The sequence below is a fragment of the Balaenoptera borealis genome, assembly GCF_965194805.1.
Source record: "Balaenoptera borealis genome assembly, chromosome: 18".
NCBI lineage: Eukaryota > Metazoa > Chordata > Mammalia > Artiodactyla > Balaenopteridae > Balaenoptera > Balaenoptera borealis.
In genome coordinates this window covers 33,772,703-33,789,801 of record NC_138877.1, presented here as the reverse complement: position 1 = coordinate 33,789,801, position 17,099 = coordinate 33,772,703, and the positions used below count along the sequence as shown (strand labels likewise).

Genomic DNA, 17,099 nt, shown 5'->3' with positions numbered 1-17,099 from the left:
TATTGCTACTACTGCTAATCACAATGATGGTAACGATGATGACAGTGGTGGTGGTGGTGGTGTTAGAACTACCATTATATGGAGGCCTATGTGCCAAACACTGTGCTTAGCACTTTTATGCATAATCTAATTTGATCTTCTCAATAACTCTAAACTTAGGTGGTGCTACTGTTTCCCCATTTCCCAATAATGAAATGAAGGTTTGAGAGATTATGTAACTTTCCCAAAGACATACAACTAGTAAATACAAGAGCTGTGAGTTAAGTTAGTGGTAGAATCAGTTGAGTTAGTGGTAGAATCAGTTGTATTTATCTGCCGCAGCATCCATTCAATTTTCCCCTTCTTTTGGTAACAGAACTCTGCTTTCAGTGATAACTACTCCCTCCCCTTTAACATATAATCCAGAATCAATTAAGATGTCCTAAGCTCTCCTGACTAAGAAGGAGGCAGATATAGACATTAGAAGATGGGAAGGTCTTTTTCTGTCTGATATTCCAGGTATAAGGGCCATTTGATTGTTTCTGAGAAATATTTTTTTTATTACTTTTTCATATTATGAATGGAGATTTGACACCAACAACTGTCAAATAGACCATCCAAGTCTCTTTGTACTCCTATTTCAGCCACTTCATACACACAAATGCCAACATCCCCACTGGGAGTTGAACTTGGGGAATCAATAATTATATGATGAAAGGTATTTATCTTTTCCCAGAAAAAATGTGCTTGCAAAATTAAGATAAGTGTTTTTACATGCCTATCTTTATATGTCATTATGCCCCCTTATATACGTTGGCCTTATGCTATACCTTGTGCTACCTGGGCCAATCTTTGCTACCACGTGAAGACAGCCCATCAACACACAATTCAGAGACAGAGAAAGACCTTCCAGTTACATAAGCCAATAAATTACTTTTTTGCATATTTGGATTTCTGTGGCTTACAGCTTAATGCAAACTAATTCAGAAATTAGTGTCAGGAAAAAGAGTGATACAAGTGACAGACTTAAAATGTAAAACTTGTTTAGTAAAGGAAGGGTACAGGGTAGTGAAAGCCGCTTCATCCCCTAACAGAAGTTGGCACTCCTCATTGTTTGGTTAAACTGTAGCCTATTGTCTTGGAACTGAGACCACCTAACTAATGAGGCCAATGCTTTAGAGAACTTGGTATGAAAATGTCAGGGTGATGAAAGGTGTTGGTTACTTCTTATTGCCTTCAGCAAGTCCTACAAGAAAGCAACAAGCTGGCAAGCTTGAAAGTAGAAAGGACACAGATGCAACTAGCTATGAGGTGCTCTTCTCAATTATACCAACAAGCCAAAAGGACTGTGACTCAGATAATCATGCTTCTTGAGAGATTACAGAATTCTATGAACCAAGGAATAAAAGAGGAAAAGTAGAAGATGAGACTGGGTCCTGGAAAGGGGAAGCTTGATCACCTATGACCATGTCCAACATTTATGAATGTTGGATGAGTTCTTAGTTCCTATAATTGTTTAATTTAAATCTTATCCTTTTCATAAAAAATATCTCTATTTGAATTCTGTTCATATTTTTCTAAGTGTTTACCCTTTATACAACTGGGTCATATTCTCTAGTCCACTTTCTAAAATTGTGACACAAAATATGGGGAAACATAAATAAAACTTGTAACACATACTTAATTTACAAAATAAGCTATAGAAACAAGGAAACAGAGGAGTATGAATTTAAGAAAGTTACTCTGTCCACTTTTCTCACAACGCCTCTTGTTCCCCATTTGGAAAAATGAAGGTTTTCCTGGTTTTATTTAGATGTAAAAAGTTAAAACAGTAAAGTTACTGTCTTAAGGCAACCCCTCCCTCTATCTCTGGCCAACCCAGATATCTTCCATGATAATAGAAAGAATAAAACCTACTCTTTTCGTCCCAAGTTGAAACTTAAAATACATATTTCTAGTGGGCATTGTTTCAAATGGTGGTTATGTATTAGTGAAGTAATATATTGATAAGCTTAAGATATGTAAAGTTGAAAGTTGGCCTGATAATCTGGCCATGAACTCTATCTAGTCTATGAAACCAAAATTTTTTAAGAGCCTATATATGAGCCTTTTCGAACACAACCCTATCACAAACTCATCAATTGAATATTGACATCAACCAACTTGACATCAAATTATTACATATCACATAGAACACTTTAGTGATTACTCTCATAAAACAATGTAATCCAACCTCATTTTTTTCAGAATATTGATAATAATGTCAACTAGAATTACATTTGACTTGAATTAAAAGACACAATAAAAAAGTTAATGATACGAGAAAATCTCTAGGAAAAGTACATGTGATGATCAATTATAGGCACTACTTATTTTATTGCATTTCACTTTATTGTACTTTGCCAATACTGCGTTTCTTACAAATTGAAGATCTGTGGCAACTCTGAATCGTTAGATGATGGTTAGCATTTTTGAGCAATGAAGTAATTTTTAATTAAGGTATGTACATTGTTTTTTTAGACATAACGCTATTGCATACTTAACAGACTACTGTATAGTGTAAACATGACTTTTTTTTTTTTAAACATGACTTTTATATGCACTGAGAAATCAAAAAAAATTTGTGTGACTCGCTTTATTGTGATGTTTGCTTTATTGTAGTAGTCTGGAACCAACCTCGCATTATCTCCAATGTAAGCCTGTACCTCTGATGGAAATTTTTAAAAATCAGAATAAAGAAATGATAGTGCCCTTTGTTCTTTTAGAGGAAATTACATAACACAATGTGGAAGTAAATGTGTTACTTACCTGCATTAAATCTGTAAGAAACACATTCTTAGAGGAAGTATTTTTTTTCCAATAAGCCCAACACATTACACAGAATTTGATATGACATAACAAGTCCATCCAGGCCTAGGCTTATTCAGCTAAACACGACTTTTAGGGTTACCTGAACTAAACAAAATCCTCAGACAGCTTAAATGATACAAAACATACAAGCAAGAGAGGTTTGATAATTCAACTGAATTAGAAACAAATATTAAAAAAAATCCAAATATACACATCATTGAATCATGATTACTTCTTTATAATCAATTTAGGTCTGTAACAGACACAAATAATGACACTGATGATATGAACATGAATAAAATTAGAAGCCCATAGTTATTTTCATTAGCTGTCCATAAGGCATTTAACCATTGAAATTTATGGAGACTCTATCCTGAAAAGCTTTCTAGATTTTCCTTAGAAAAATGGCCAATATTTTCTCCCATCAATGCAGAGTTAATTTTAGAACATAAGATTTATGGAACAATGACCAAATTCTGAGGGAAAACCAAAGTGGAGATTCAATTTTACAAAAGTAAGAGGTTATTCTGGGCTTTATTTTCAACCAAAAAGAAACATGAAATCATGAAGTAAGCAGAAAAACAATTCATTAGCTTGCCCCAACTGTTTATTTTACTATGAACCTCAGCTCACCTAGGAATACCTCAATAGTATGAGAATTAATAACAGAAGGAGTAACAGAATGATCTTTGCAAGATACCTGAGGAGGACAACACATCAATCATTTCCATTAATCCTGTCACCTTTATTGTAACAGGATTACATGAAGACAGACCCAAGAGAACACAGGCACACCTCGTTTTATTGCTCTTTGCAGATATTGCACTTTTTTTTAAACAAATTGAAGGCTTGGGGCAACCCTGCATCAAGCAAGCCTACTGGCACCAGTTTTCCAACAGCATTTGCTCACTTCCATTCTGTGTCACATTTTGGTAATTCACAATATTTCAAATTTTTTCATTATTATTATATTTGTTATGATGATCTGTGATCAGTGATCTTTGATGTTACTACTATGACTTGCTGAAGGCTCAGATGATGGTTAGCATTTTTTTTAACAATAAAGCATTTTTAATTAAGGTATGTACATTCTTTTTCCAGACATAATACTATTGCACACTTAACAGACTACAATATAGGATAAACATAACTTTTATATGCACTGAGAAACCAAAAAATTCGTGTGACTTGCTTTACTGCAATATTCACTTTATTGTGGTGGTCTGGAACCGAACCTGCAATATCTTTCAGGCGTGCCTGCATAAGAAACATCTACAAGCATGATAATCTTCAGTCCATATATGTATCAATTTATTATCCCGCTGTTTGTGCTCATGTTTGTTATAATTAATCTCCTCTGATGCGATGTCAGCATCATGAAAGAAAGAGTTTAGGGTGAGAAGAGCTATTACTGAAAGGGTAAGTTTCTCTGGTCAAACATTTAAAACAATGAAATAGCAAACCAAGCAGTATTTTCAAGGCTGCCTGTTTAAAGGATTTCTTAGCCATTCAAAACAACTAGTTAGCCTTATCTTGGCAATAAAACTTTGAAATAAAGAATGTAATATTATTACAGGTTACAAAAATGCCAGATCAGTTGAGTATTGTATTCAAAATACCTCTGCTAAGTCTTTATATTTTGTTTAGTGTTGCTTACACTAAGTAAATGATAAAAAGGTTTACACAAAGTAAATAATAATATTCTTTTTAATAAGCATTCCTATGACCTTTTAAGTTTGTGGTTTCTTCTGTCTCACAAACTAACAGTAAGCTTCTTTGGGGCAAGAGCTACAAAATCCATCTATTTCCCTGAATTTTCTGAATGAGGTATTTTATTAAATTTTGTATCCCTGCCGCTTATCATAGACCAGGTACAAATAAATACTACATAAAATACTGCATATATAGAATGAATAATTTCTTACAACACATACAGTTGTAGCCTCACTTCAGTCTCAATCCCATTTTCCACCTTGCCAATAGACAAATTTTTTTTTCTGAAAGCACCAAACTTTGTTACTGTCATGCCACAAACCCTTTCATGGCTTTGCACTGTCATTTGGATAAAATAAAAACTCCTTAGGACAAAATCCTCTTGATCTGGCTCCAGACTACCACTTTTACATCTGGCCTTCTACCTCCACCTCTCCCATAACCTCCCAGGCATAGGAACTGGCGTTCTGCTGCCTCCAGTTCCCTACATTTGGACTGCCCTTCCCCCAACACTCCTCCTTTGACCTGTCTAAATGCCACCTACTCTAAGAAGCCTCTGCCTATCTCCCATCTTGGTTAGCTGGCCTCCCCACACAATACTTCTAGGAAAGAACAGAAATTTGCTTCTCTGAGAATAGTGGTTATCAAGTAGGACAGAAATCTCTAATGTGTTGGAGGGGGTAATTTCTGGGGTTAGGATGATCAAAGGAACATGTGAATTTGGATAAAATTTAAGAGCCTCTACAAATGTTAGAAATACCTAATTTTTTAATTTGGGGATTTATGAAGGTCACAGGTTATATTCCTTGTAAAAATCTAGGGTGTGAAATACTATTATAATGTCTATATCTTTCTCACATTCTAGCTGACTCTGTATCATATTAATAACAATAATGTAAATACAAAACAGTCTACTAAAACAATATCCAATATTAACATATGTGTTTATAAATTTCTGTCCCCTCAGAAGTAAATCTCTCTAACACTGATGTTTGGATTTGAGTGCATTATTCATGTCATGTATCTTAATTACTAAATTTTGTTGGTATAGGATGTGTTCTGTGAGAACAGAAAGCTGATAGACACACAGGTCACCGTACAATTACTATTCTTGGTCTCAACTTCATTATGATTTAGGACAGACTCTAGGAGTCAAAAGCAAATGTAGGGAGACAGAAGGATAAAAGGAAATCAAAGGAGATCTGATTGGGATAGTATAAAGGGAGGTTGGGACAAAAATATCTAGAAGTCAGATTTTAAGAAGCAGTAGAGAATCTCCTGCTAACCTTGCAGAAGCAAACATGTGAACTGCCTAGGGAGGAGGTCATGTGGCAAGAACCTGAGGGCTTCTAGGAACTGAAGGCACTCCCCAGGAAACATCAAACAAGAAAGCAAGAATGTCAGTCCTACAACCACAAGGAAGTGAATATTGCTAAGAACCAGTTAACTTGTAAGAGGACCTCAAGCGTGAGGCAAGATCACAGCCCCAGCTGAAATCTTGATTTTAGTACGTGAAACATTGATAAGAGATCTCAACTAAGCTGTGTTTCAACTCCTGAACCACAGAAACTATGAGATAGTATATCTGCATTGTTTTAAGCCACTGACCTTTTGGTAATTTGTGAAACAGCAATAGGAAATGAATTCATCATACTTTAAAAGCAAGAAAATATTGTTCTTACATGTGTCTACTTACAAATCTCATCTACATTCTACACCCAACATTTGTTTTTCAAACAATGCATTATCTTTTCTTTGTCATCTAACAAAAGATTCCATTTTCATGAAATCTGTACACTTCAAATTTATAATAAAAGCGTTTTATCTCTGAGCTTAAAATTTTTTTAAAATGTCAATCAATTTCTTATTAATTTATTTATCTTTATATTCATTTTTGGCTGTGTTGGGTCTTTGTTTCTGTGCGAGGGCTTTCTCTAGTTGTGGCAAGCAGGGGCCACTCTTCATCACGGTGCACGGGCCTCTCACTATCGTGGCCTCTTTTGTTCCAGAGCACAGGCTCCAGATGCGCAGGCTCAGTAGTTGTGGCTCACGGGCCTAGTTGCTCCGCGGCATGTGGGACCTTCCCAGACCAGGGCTCGAACTCATGTCCCCTGCATTGGCAGGCAGATTCTCAACCACTGCGCCACCAGGGAAGCCCTCTGAGCTTAAATTTAATTCGAAATATAGCTGAAAGAGAAAACTAAATCTAAAAGAATATTTCCCTAACTTTTTGGAATCATATATTAAAATCTTACAATTCTAGAAAATATTTATCATATTCCGTACTTCAATTAAAAAATAAACATTTAACATGATTATATATTTCAGTATTATGTTAGTAACTAAAATATATCATACTAAGAAATATATCACAATGTGGGAGCATACTCACTCACTGTGCTCATTTAACCCTAACCATAACCACATATTATCATACAATGTGTAATATGTAGAGAAAAAAGAGATAGACCAATTTCACAATCAAAAAAGTTATATAAAATTATATAGTAATTTCTCTAACATAACAATATGTTTTCATAGCTAAATCTGTCATCTAGTAAACTGAGGGAAAGAGTTTTGTGATATTGCCCATCATACAGTTAGAGGGCAAAATAAGCTTTAATATTTTCAGAATGCAACAATTAAAATTTTCTTCTGTTCTTTTATCAAACAGGAAATTTGTAATTAAATAAATCTGTAAATACCCAGAGTAGACATTCACACTGTCAGTATATTATACATTTTTTTGTACAATTCCAAATAAAGTTTGGTGTTTTAAAAAGAAATCTACTTTAGGGACTTCCCTCGTGGCACAGTGGTTAAGAATCTGCCTCCCAAAGCAGGGGACATGGGTTTGAGCCATGGTCTGGGAAGATCCGACATACCACGGAGCAACAAAGCCCGTGTGCTACAACTACTGAGCCTGCGCTCTAGAACCCGCGAGCCACAACTACTGAGCCTGCACGCGACAACTACTGAAGCCCATGTGCCTAGAGCCCATGCTCCGCAACAAGAGAAGCCATTGCAATGAGAACCCCACTCACCGCAATGCAGAGTAGCCCCCGCTCGCCACAACTAGAGAAAGCCCGCACGCAGCAATGAAAATGCAGCCAAGAGGGGCAAGATGGTGGAAGAGTAAGACGCGGAGATCTCCTTCCTTCCCACAGATACATTAGAAATACATTTACACGTGGAACTGCTCCTACAGAACACCCACTAAACGCTGGCAGAAGACGTCAGACCTCCCAAAAGGCAAGAAACTCCCCACGTACTTAGATAGGGCAAAAGAAAAAAGAAATAACAGAGACAAAAGAATAGGGACAGGACCTGCACCAGTGGGAGGGAGCTGTGAAGGAGGAAAGGTTTCCACACACTAGGAAGCCCCTTCATGGGTGGAGAATGTGGCTGGCAGAGGGGGGAAGCTTTGGAGCCACGGAGGAGAGCGCAGCCACAGGGGTGCGGAGGGCAAAGCAGAGAGATTCCCACACAGAGGCTCAGCGCCGAGCAGCACTCACCAGCCCGAGAGGCTTGTCTGCTCACCCGCCGGGGTGGGTGGGGGCTGGGAGCTGAGGCTCGGGCTTCAGTCAGATCGCAGGGAGAGGACTGGGGTTGGCGGCGTGAACACAGCCTGAAGGGGTTAGCTCACCACAGCTAGCGGGGAGGGAGTCCGGGAAAAGGTCTGGAGCTGCCGAACAGGCAAGAGACTTTTTCTTGCCTCTTTGTTTCGCGGTGCGCAAGGAGAGGGGATTCAGAGCGCCGCCTAAATGAGCTCCAGAGACGGGCGCGAACCGCGGCTATCAGTGCGGATGCCAGAGGCGGGCGCGAGCCACGGCTATCAGCGTGGACCCCAGAGACGGGCATGAGACACTAAGGCTGCTGCTGCCGCCACCAAGAAGCCTGTGTGCAAGCACAGGTCACTATCCACACCGCCCCTCCCAGGAGCCTGTGAAGCCCGCCACTGCCAGGCTCCCGTGATCCAGGGACAACTTCCCCGGGAGAACGCACAGCGCGCCTCAGGCTGCTGCAACGTCACGCTGGCCTCTGCCGCCACAGGCTCACCCCGCATCCGTACCCTTCCCTCCGCCCCGCCTCGCCTGAGTGAGCCAGAGCCCCCAAAGCAGCTGCTCCATTAACCCCGTTCTGTGTGAGCAAAGAACAGACGCCCTCAGGCGACCTACATGAAGAGGCCGGTCCAAATCCAAAGCTGAACCCCAGGAGCTGTATGAACAAAGAAGAGAAAGGGAAATCTCTCGCAGCAGCCTCAGAAGCAGCGGATTAAAGCTCCACAAACACCTTGATGTACCTGCATCTGTGGAATACCTGAATAGACAACGAATCATCCCAAATTCAGGAGGTGGAATTTGGAAGCAGGATATATTAATTTTTCCCCTTTTCCTTTTTTTGTGAGTGTATATGTGTATGCTTCTGGGTGAGATTTTCTTTGTATAGCTTTGCTTTCAACATTTGTCCTAGGGTTCGGTCCGTCCGTTTTTTTTTTTTGTACTTAAAAATTTTTTTTTCTTAATAAATGTTTCCTTAATAATTTTTTCTTTATTTTCTATTTTTAAAAATTAAAAAACATTTTTTCGTAATAAGTTTTTTCATATTTTTTATTTTAAAAAATTAAAAAAAATTTTTCTTAATAAATTTGTTACTTAATAATTTTTTTCTTATTTTTTATTATAAAAAATTAATACATTTATTTTAAAAAATTAAAAAAAAATTTTTTTCTTAACAAATTTTTTCTTAAAAATATTTTTTCTTGTTTTTTATTATAATAGCTTTATTTTATTTTTTCCTCTTTCTTTCTATTTTTTCTCCCTTTTATTCTGTGCCGTGTGGATGAAAGGCTCTTGGTGCTCCAGCCAGGCATCAGGGCTGTGCCTCTGAGGTGGGAGAGCCATCTTCAAGACACTGATCCACAAGAGAACTCCCACCTCCACGTAATACCAAACGGCGAAAATCTCTCAGAGATCTCCATCTCAACATCAAGACCCAGCTTCATTCAACGACCAGCAAGCTACAGTGCTGGACACCCTATGCCAAACAACTAGTAAGACAGGAACACAGCCCCATCCATTAGCAGAGAGGCTGCCTAAAATAATAATAAGGCCACAGACACCCAAAAACACACCACCAGATGTGGACCTGCCCACCAGAAAGACAAGAACTAGCCTCATCCACCAGAACACAGGCACTAGTCCCCTCCACCAGGAAGCCTACACAACCCACTGAACCAACCTTAGCCACTGGGGACAGATACCAAAAACAACGGGAAGTACGAACCTGCAGCCTGTGAAAAGGAGACCCCAAACACAGTAAGATAAGCAAAATGATAAGACAGAAAAACACACAGCAGATGAAGGAGCAGGGTCAAAACACAGCAGACCTAACAAATGAAGAGGAAATAGGAAGTCTACCTGAAAAAGAATTCAGAATAATGATAGTAAAGATGATCCAAAATCTTGGAAATAGAATGGAGAAAATACAAGAAACGTTTAACAAGGACATAGAAAAACTAAAGAGGAACGAAGCAACGATGAAAAACAAAATAAATGAAATTAAAAATATTCTAGACGGGATCAATAGCAGAATAACTGAGGCAGAAGAACGGGTAAGTGACCTGGAAGATAAAATAGTGGAAATAACTACTGCAGAGCAGAATAAAGAAAAAAGAATGAAAAGAACAGAGGACAGTCTCAGAGACCTCTGGGACAACATTAAACACACCAACATTCGAAATATAGGGTTCCCAGAAGAAGAAGAGAAAAAGAAGGGGACTGAGAAAATATTTGAAGAGATTATAGTTGAAAACTTCCCTAATATGGGAAAGGAAATAGTTAATCAAGTCCTGGAAGCACAGAGAGTCCCATACAGGATAAATCCAAGGAGAAACACGCCAAGACACATATTAATCAAACTATCAAAAATTAAATATAAAGAAAACATATTAAAAGGAGCAAGGGAAAAACAACAAATAACACACAAGAGAATCCCCATAAGGTTAACAGCTGATCTTTCAGCAGAAACTCTGCAAGCCAGAAGGGAGTGGCAGGATATACTTAAAGTGATGAAGGAGAAAAACCTACCACCAAGATTACTCTACCCAGCAAGGATCTCATTCAGATTTGATGGAGAAATTACAACCTTTACAGACAAGCAAAAGCTGAGAGAGTTCAGCACCACCAAACCAGCTTTACAACAAATGCTAAAGGAACTTCTATAGGCAAGAAACACAAGAGAAGAAAAACACCTATAATAACAAACCCAAAATATTTAAGAAAATGGGAATAGGAACATACATTTCGATAATTACCTTAAATGTAAATGGATTAAATGCTCCCACCAAAAGACACAGGCTGGCTGAATGGATACAAAAACAAGACCCATATATATGCTGTCTACAAGAGACCCACTTCAGACCTAGAGACACATACAGACTGAAAGTGAGGGGATGGAAAAAGATATTCCATGGAAATGGAAATAAAAAGAAAGCTGGAGTAGCAATTCACATATCAGACAAAATAGACTTTAAAATAAAGACTATTACAAGAGACAAAGAAGGACACTATATAATGATCAAGGGATCGATCCAAGAAGAAGGTATAACAATTGTAAATATTTATGCACCCAACATAGGAGCACCTCAATACATAAGGCAAATACTAACAGCCATAAAAGGGGAAATCGACAGTAACACAATCATACTAGGCGACTTTAACACCCACTTTCACCAATGGACAGATCATCCAAAATGAAAATAAATAAGGAAACACAAGCTTTAAATGATACATTAAACAAGATGGACTTAATTGATATTTATAGGATATTCCACCCAAAAACAACAGAATACACATTTTTCTCAAGTGTTCATGGAACATTCTCCAGGATAGATCATATCTTGGGTCACAAATCAAGCCTTGGTAAATTTAAGAAAATTGAAATTGTATCAAGTATCTTTTCCGACCAAAACGCTATGAGATTAGATATCAATTACAGGAAAAGATCTGTAAAAAAAACAAACACATGTAGGCTACACAATACACTACTTAATAACGAAGTGATCACTGAAGAAATCAAAGGGGAAATCAAAAAATACCTAGAAACAAATGACAATGGAGACATGACGACCCAAAACCTATGGGATGCAGCAAAAGCAAATATAAGAGGGAAGTTTATAGCAATACAAGCCTACCTCAAGAAACAGGAAACACCTCGAATAAACAACCTAACCTTGCACCTAAAGCAATTAGAGAAAGAACAAAAAAACCCCAAAGCTAGCAGAAGGAAAGAAATCATAAAGATCAGATCAGAAATAAATGAAAAAGAAATGAAGGAAACAATAGCAAAGTTCAACAGAACTAAAAGGTGGTTCTTTGAGAAGATAAACAAAATTGATAAACCATTAGCCAGACTCATCAAGAGAAAAAGGGAGAAGACTCAAATCAATAGAATTAGAAATGAAAAAGAAGTAACCACTGACACTGCAGAAATACAAACGATCATGAGAGATTACTACAAGTAACTTTATGTCAATAAAATGGACAACCTGGAAGAAATGGACAAATTCTTAGAAATGCACAACCTGCCGAGACTGAACCAGGAAGAAATAGAAAATATGAACACACCAATCACAAGCACTGTAATTGAAACTATGTTTAAAAACCTTCCAACAAACAAAAGTCCAGGACCAGATGGCTTCACAGGCAAATTCTATCAAACATTTAGAGAAGAGCTAACACCTATCTTTCTCAAACTCTTCCAAAATATTGAAGAGGAAGGAACACTCCCCAACTCATTCTACGAGGCCACCATCACCCTGATACCAAAACCAGACAAAGATGTCACAAAGAAAGAAAACTACAGGCCAATATCACTGATGAACCATAGATGCAAAAATCCTCAACAAAATACTAGCAAACAGAATCCAACAGCACATGAAAAGGATCATACACCATGATCAAGTGGGGTTTATCCCAGGAATGCAAGGATTCTTCAATATACGCAAATCAATCAATGTGATACATCATATTAACAAACTGAAGGAGAAAAACCATATGATCATCTCAATAGATGCAGAGAAAGCTTTCGACAAAATTCAACACCCATTAATGGTAAAAGCCCTGCACAAAGCAGGCATAGAGGGAACTTTCCTCAACATAATAAAGGCCATATATGACAAACCCACAGCCAACATTGTCCTCAATGGTGAAAAACTGAAACCATTTCCACTAAGATCAGGAACAAGACAAGGTTGCCCACTCTCACCACTATTATTCAACATAGTTTTGGAAATGTTAGCCACAGCAACCAGAGAAGAAAAAGAAATAAAAGGAATCCAAATCGGAAAAGAAGAAGTAAAGCTGTCACTGTTTGCAGATGACATGATACTATACATAGAGAATCCTAAAGATGTTACCAGAAAATTACTAGAGCTAATCAATGAATTTGGCAAAGTAGCAGGATACAAAGTTAATGCACAGAAATCTCTTGCATTCCTATACACTAATGATGAAAAATCTGAAAGTGAAAATAAGAAAACACTCCCATTTACCACTGCAACAAAAAAAATAAAATACCTAGGAGTAAACCTACCTAAGGAGACAAAAGACCTGTATGAAGAAAACTGTAAGATACTGATGAAAGAAATTAAATATGATAGAAATAGATGGAGAGATATACCATGTTCTTGGATTGGAAGAATCAACATTGTGAAAACGACTATACTACCCAAAGCAATCTACAGATTCAATGCAATCCCTATCAAACTACCACTGGCGTTTTTCACAGAACTAGGACAAGAAATTTCACTATTTGTATGGAAACACAAAAGACCCCAAAGAGCCAAAGTAATTTGAGAAAGGAAAATGGCAATGGAGGAATCAGGCTCCCTGACTTCAGACTATACTACAAAGCTGCAGTAATCAAGACAGTATGGTACTGGCACAAAAACAGAAATATAGATCAATGGAACAGGATAGAAAGCCCAGAGATAAACCCACACACATATGGTCACCTTATCTTTGAAAAAGGAGGCAAGCATATACAGTGGAGAAAAGACAGCCTCTTCAATAAGTGGTGCTGGGAAAACTGGACAGCTACATGTTAAAGTATGAAATTAGAACACTCCCTGACACCATGCACAAAAATAAACTCAAAATGGATTAAAGACCTAAGTGTAAGGCCAGACACTATCAAACTCTTAGAGGAAAACAGAGGCAGAACACTCTATGACATAAATCACAGCAAGATCCTTTTTGACCCAACTCCTAGAGAAATGGAAATAAAAACACAAATAAACAAATGGGACCTAATGAAACTTCAAAGCTTTTGCACAGCAAAGGAAACCATAAACAAGACCAAAAGGCAACCCTCAGAATGGGAGAAAATATTTGCAAATGAAGCAACTGACAAAGGATTAATCTCCAAGATTTACAAGCAGCTCATGCAACTCAATAACAAAAAAACAAACAACCCAATCCAAAAATGGGCAGGAGATCTAAATAGACATTTGTCCAAAGAAGGTATACAGATGGCCAACAGACACATGAAAGAATGCTCAACATCATTAATCATTAGAGAAATGCAAATCAAAACTACAATGAGATATCATCTCACACTGGTCAGAACGGCCATCATCAAAAAATCTAGGGGCTTCCCTGGTGGCGCAGTGGTTGGGAGTCTGCCTGCCAAGGCAGGGGACACGGGTTCGTGCCCTGGTCTGGGAGGATCCCACATGCCGCGGAGCAACTGGGCCCGTGAGCCACAATTACTGAGCCTGCGCGTCTGGAGCCTGTGCTCCGCAACAAGAGAGGCCGCGATAGTGAGAGGCCCGCGCACCGCGATGAAGAGCGGCCCCCGCTTGCCACAACTAGAGAAAGCCCTCGCACAGAAACGAAGACCCAACACAGCCATAAAATAAATAAAAATAATAAATTAAAAAAAAAAAAATCTAGAAACAATAAATGCTGGAGAGGGTGGGGAGAAAAGGGAACACTCTTGCACTATTGGTGGGAATGTAAATTGATACAGCCACTATGGAGAACAGTAATGGACGTTCCTTAAAAAACTACAAATAGAACTACCATACGACCCAGCAATCCCACTACTGGGCATATACCCTGAGAAAACCATAATTCAAAAAGAGTCATGTACCAAAATGTTCATTGCAGCTCTATTTACAATAGCCAGGACATGGAAGCAACCTAAGTGCCCATCATCGGATGAATGGATAAATAAGATGTGGCACACATATACAATGGAATATTACTCAGCCATAAAAAGAAATGAAATGGAGGTATCCGTAGTGAGTTCGATGGAGTTAGAGTCTGTCATACAGAGTGAAGTAAGTCAGAAAGAGAAAAACAAATACAGTATGCTAACACATATACATGGAATCTAAGGGAAAAAAAAAAAAGGTCATGAAGAACCTAGTGGCAAGACGGGAATAAAGACACAGACCTACTAGAGAATGGACTTGAGGATATGGGGAGGGGGAGGGGTAAGATGTGACAGGGTGAGAGATTGGCATGAACATATATACACTACCAAATGTAAAATAGATAGCTAGTGGGAAGCAGCCACAAAGCACAGGGAGATCAGCTCCATGCTTTGTGACCACCTAGAGGGCTGGGATAGGGAGGGTGAGAGGGAGGGAGACGCAAGAGGGAAGAGATATGGGAACATATGTATATGTATAACTGATTCACTTTGTTATAAAGCAGAAACTAACACACCATTTTAAAGCAATTATACTCCAATAAAGATGTTTAAAAAAAAAAAAAAAGAAAATGCAGCCAAAAATAAATAAATTAATAAATAAATAAATTAATTAAATAAAAAGAAATCTACTTTAAGTTGGCCTACCTTCCACACTCAAAGTCCCCATTTTAGATTCCAAGAAGTCAAATAATGTGCTTGGTGCTGATGGCCTTGCATTTCCCAGTTCCTCTTCATCTTCAGATCTTATTCGCCCCCTGCCTTTTCCTTTACCTTAAGAAGTAAAGCAAGACATATACATTATACATGCAAAAACAAAAGAAGAATATACACTAAAATATAGTCAGCAGACATCTTAAGTAGAACTTTATATATATATTTCTTTTCATATTTTTCTGTATATTCTACATCCATTATAACAAAAATGTTTTTAAATGACTATATTAAGTAGCACCTTTAATCCTGTAAATGATCTATCTGGAAATTTGAATTTGTTCATGTAAATTATCTTTTAAGGAAAATAAATCATTTTTATAAGATTTTTTTTAACCAGTTTTTTTTTTTTAATTGAAGTATAGTTGATTTACAATGTTGTGCCAATCTCTGCTGTAGAGCAACCACTTATTTTTTTAAAAGAATACAGGATTGGGACTTGAAAAATCACATAATACATTTGACCATACAATAATTTTAAAATAACATTAAATAAAAGTCATGTTCCTGTTAATTATTAAAAGTTTATAGACTAATTAGTCATTTACACAAATGGCCTAGTTGTAGAAATAGTTAATAGAGCTAGTTACTTTATATTTTCTGTATTATTCATGACCTTGTTAAGTAAGGTTTTAGACCTACTTTATATAAAGATGAAGACAATGAGACTAAGAATAACCTACATAAGTCTCTGTGGTTCCCAAACTGCTGCTCCTTCCACTTACCATAATGGTAAATGAAGTTATAGCCTTCACAGCAACAAAACCCAGGCTTTGTCGACAACATATATTTCTCTGAAAATCAAATAATACTGTCAGGCACATTGCTTAATGAATTATACCTCTCAGAGGTGGACCCGTAACAGGTTTCTGTTTATTGCTGTTAAGAAGTACATTCAGTGCTGCTTCTAAGTTGTTGCCATTATCCATGAGAGCTTGCCTTGATGCTTCTTTACTAAAGCCCATTTCTGTTATGTGCCTCAGAGCCTTCTCATCAACCTGTAAGGAACGAAGAGAAAAGTTATGCTGATAGCCAATAAACAAGCAAGTTATAAGTTTTTAACTACATACTGTTTTTTAACTAAAAATTACATCTGATGTTTATGTAAAAAATGTGATATTAATACATCACTTGCTGTTTTTTCATACCAATAGTCAAGGAAGGATCTGTGATATGCGGGGTTGTGCCTTGAGTACTTTCTCTGTACCATTACAAATACAAAACAAACAAAAAAGAAATTTTATATGTCAGAATAAGGCTTTTGAAAATAATACAGGCAGTGAAAACTACCCAATGAAAAATTTTCATGGTTGATACTTCTCTGTCCTAAGGAAGTGCAATTTATATAGCACCTCTCCAAAAATGCAAAGTATAAAAAGAGGCTAACAAAATGGTACCATCTCAGTAGCTTGGTTTTTTTCCTACTCTCTATTGTTTCAGTACTCTGCTCTATATTTATTAGCAATGCTATCTATGAAGCTTTGACAGCCTGTACCCCAAATAAAAAAATCTACTTTACAAATGTCAGAACCCCAAATCTTGAAAAATCTAGACCTGAGTAGAATTAAAGGACTGTTTAAGTAACATAAACATATCCCATGAAGAAATTTACTGAATCATAACCA

General features: G+C 37.4%; 1 protein-coding gene across 4 annotated transcripts in view; it reads right to left on the bottom strand.

The window, feature by feature from the left end:
• TDRD3 (tudor domain containing 3) overlaps nucleotides 1–17,099 on the bottom strand; it is a 214,798-nt gene that overhangs the window by 58,724 nt on the left and 138,975 nt on the right. For all 4 annotated transcript variants that reach the window (XM_082365396.1, XM_082365397.1, XM_082365398.1 and 1 more), the window contains 2 exons: nucleotides 16,316–16,472; nucleotides 15,409–15,534 (listed from right to left, as the gene is read on the bottom strand). In XM_082365396.1, coding sequence (XP_082221522.1) covers nucleotides 15,409–15,534; nucleotides 16,316–16,472 — 283 coding nt within the window. The remainder of the gene's footprint in view (nucleotides 1–15,408; nucleotides 15,535–16,315; nucleotides 16,473–17,099) is intronic.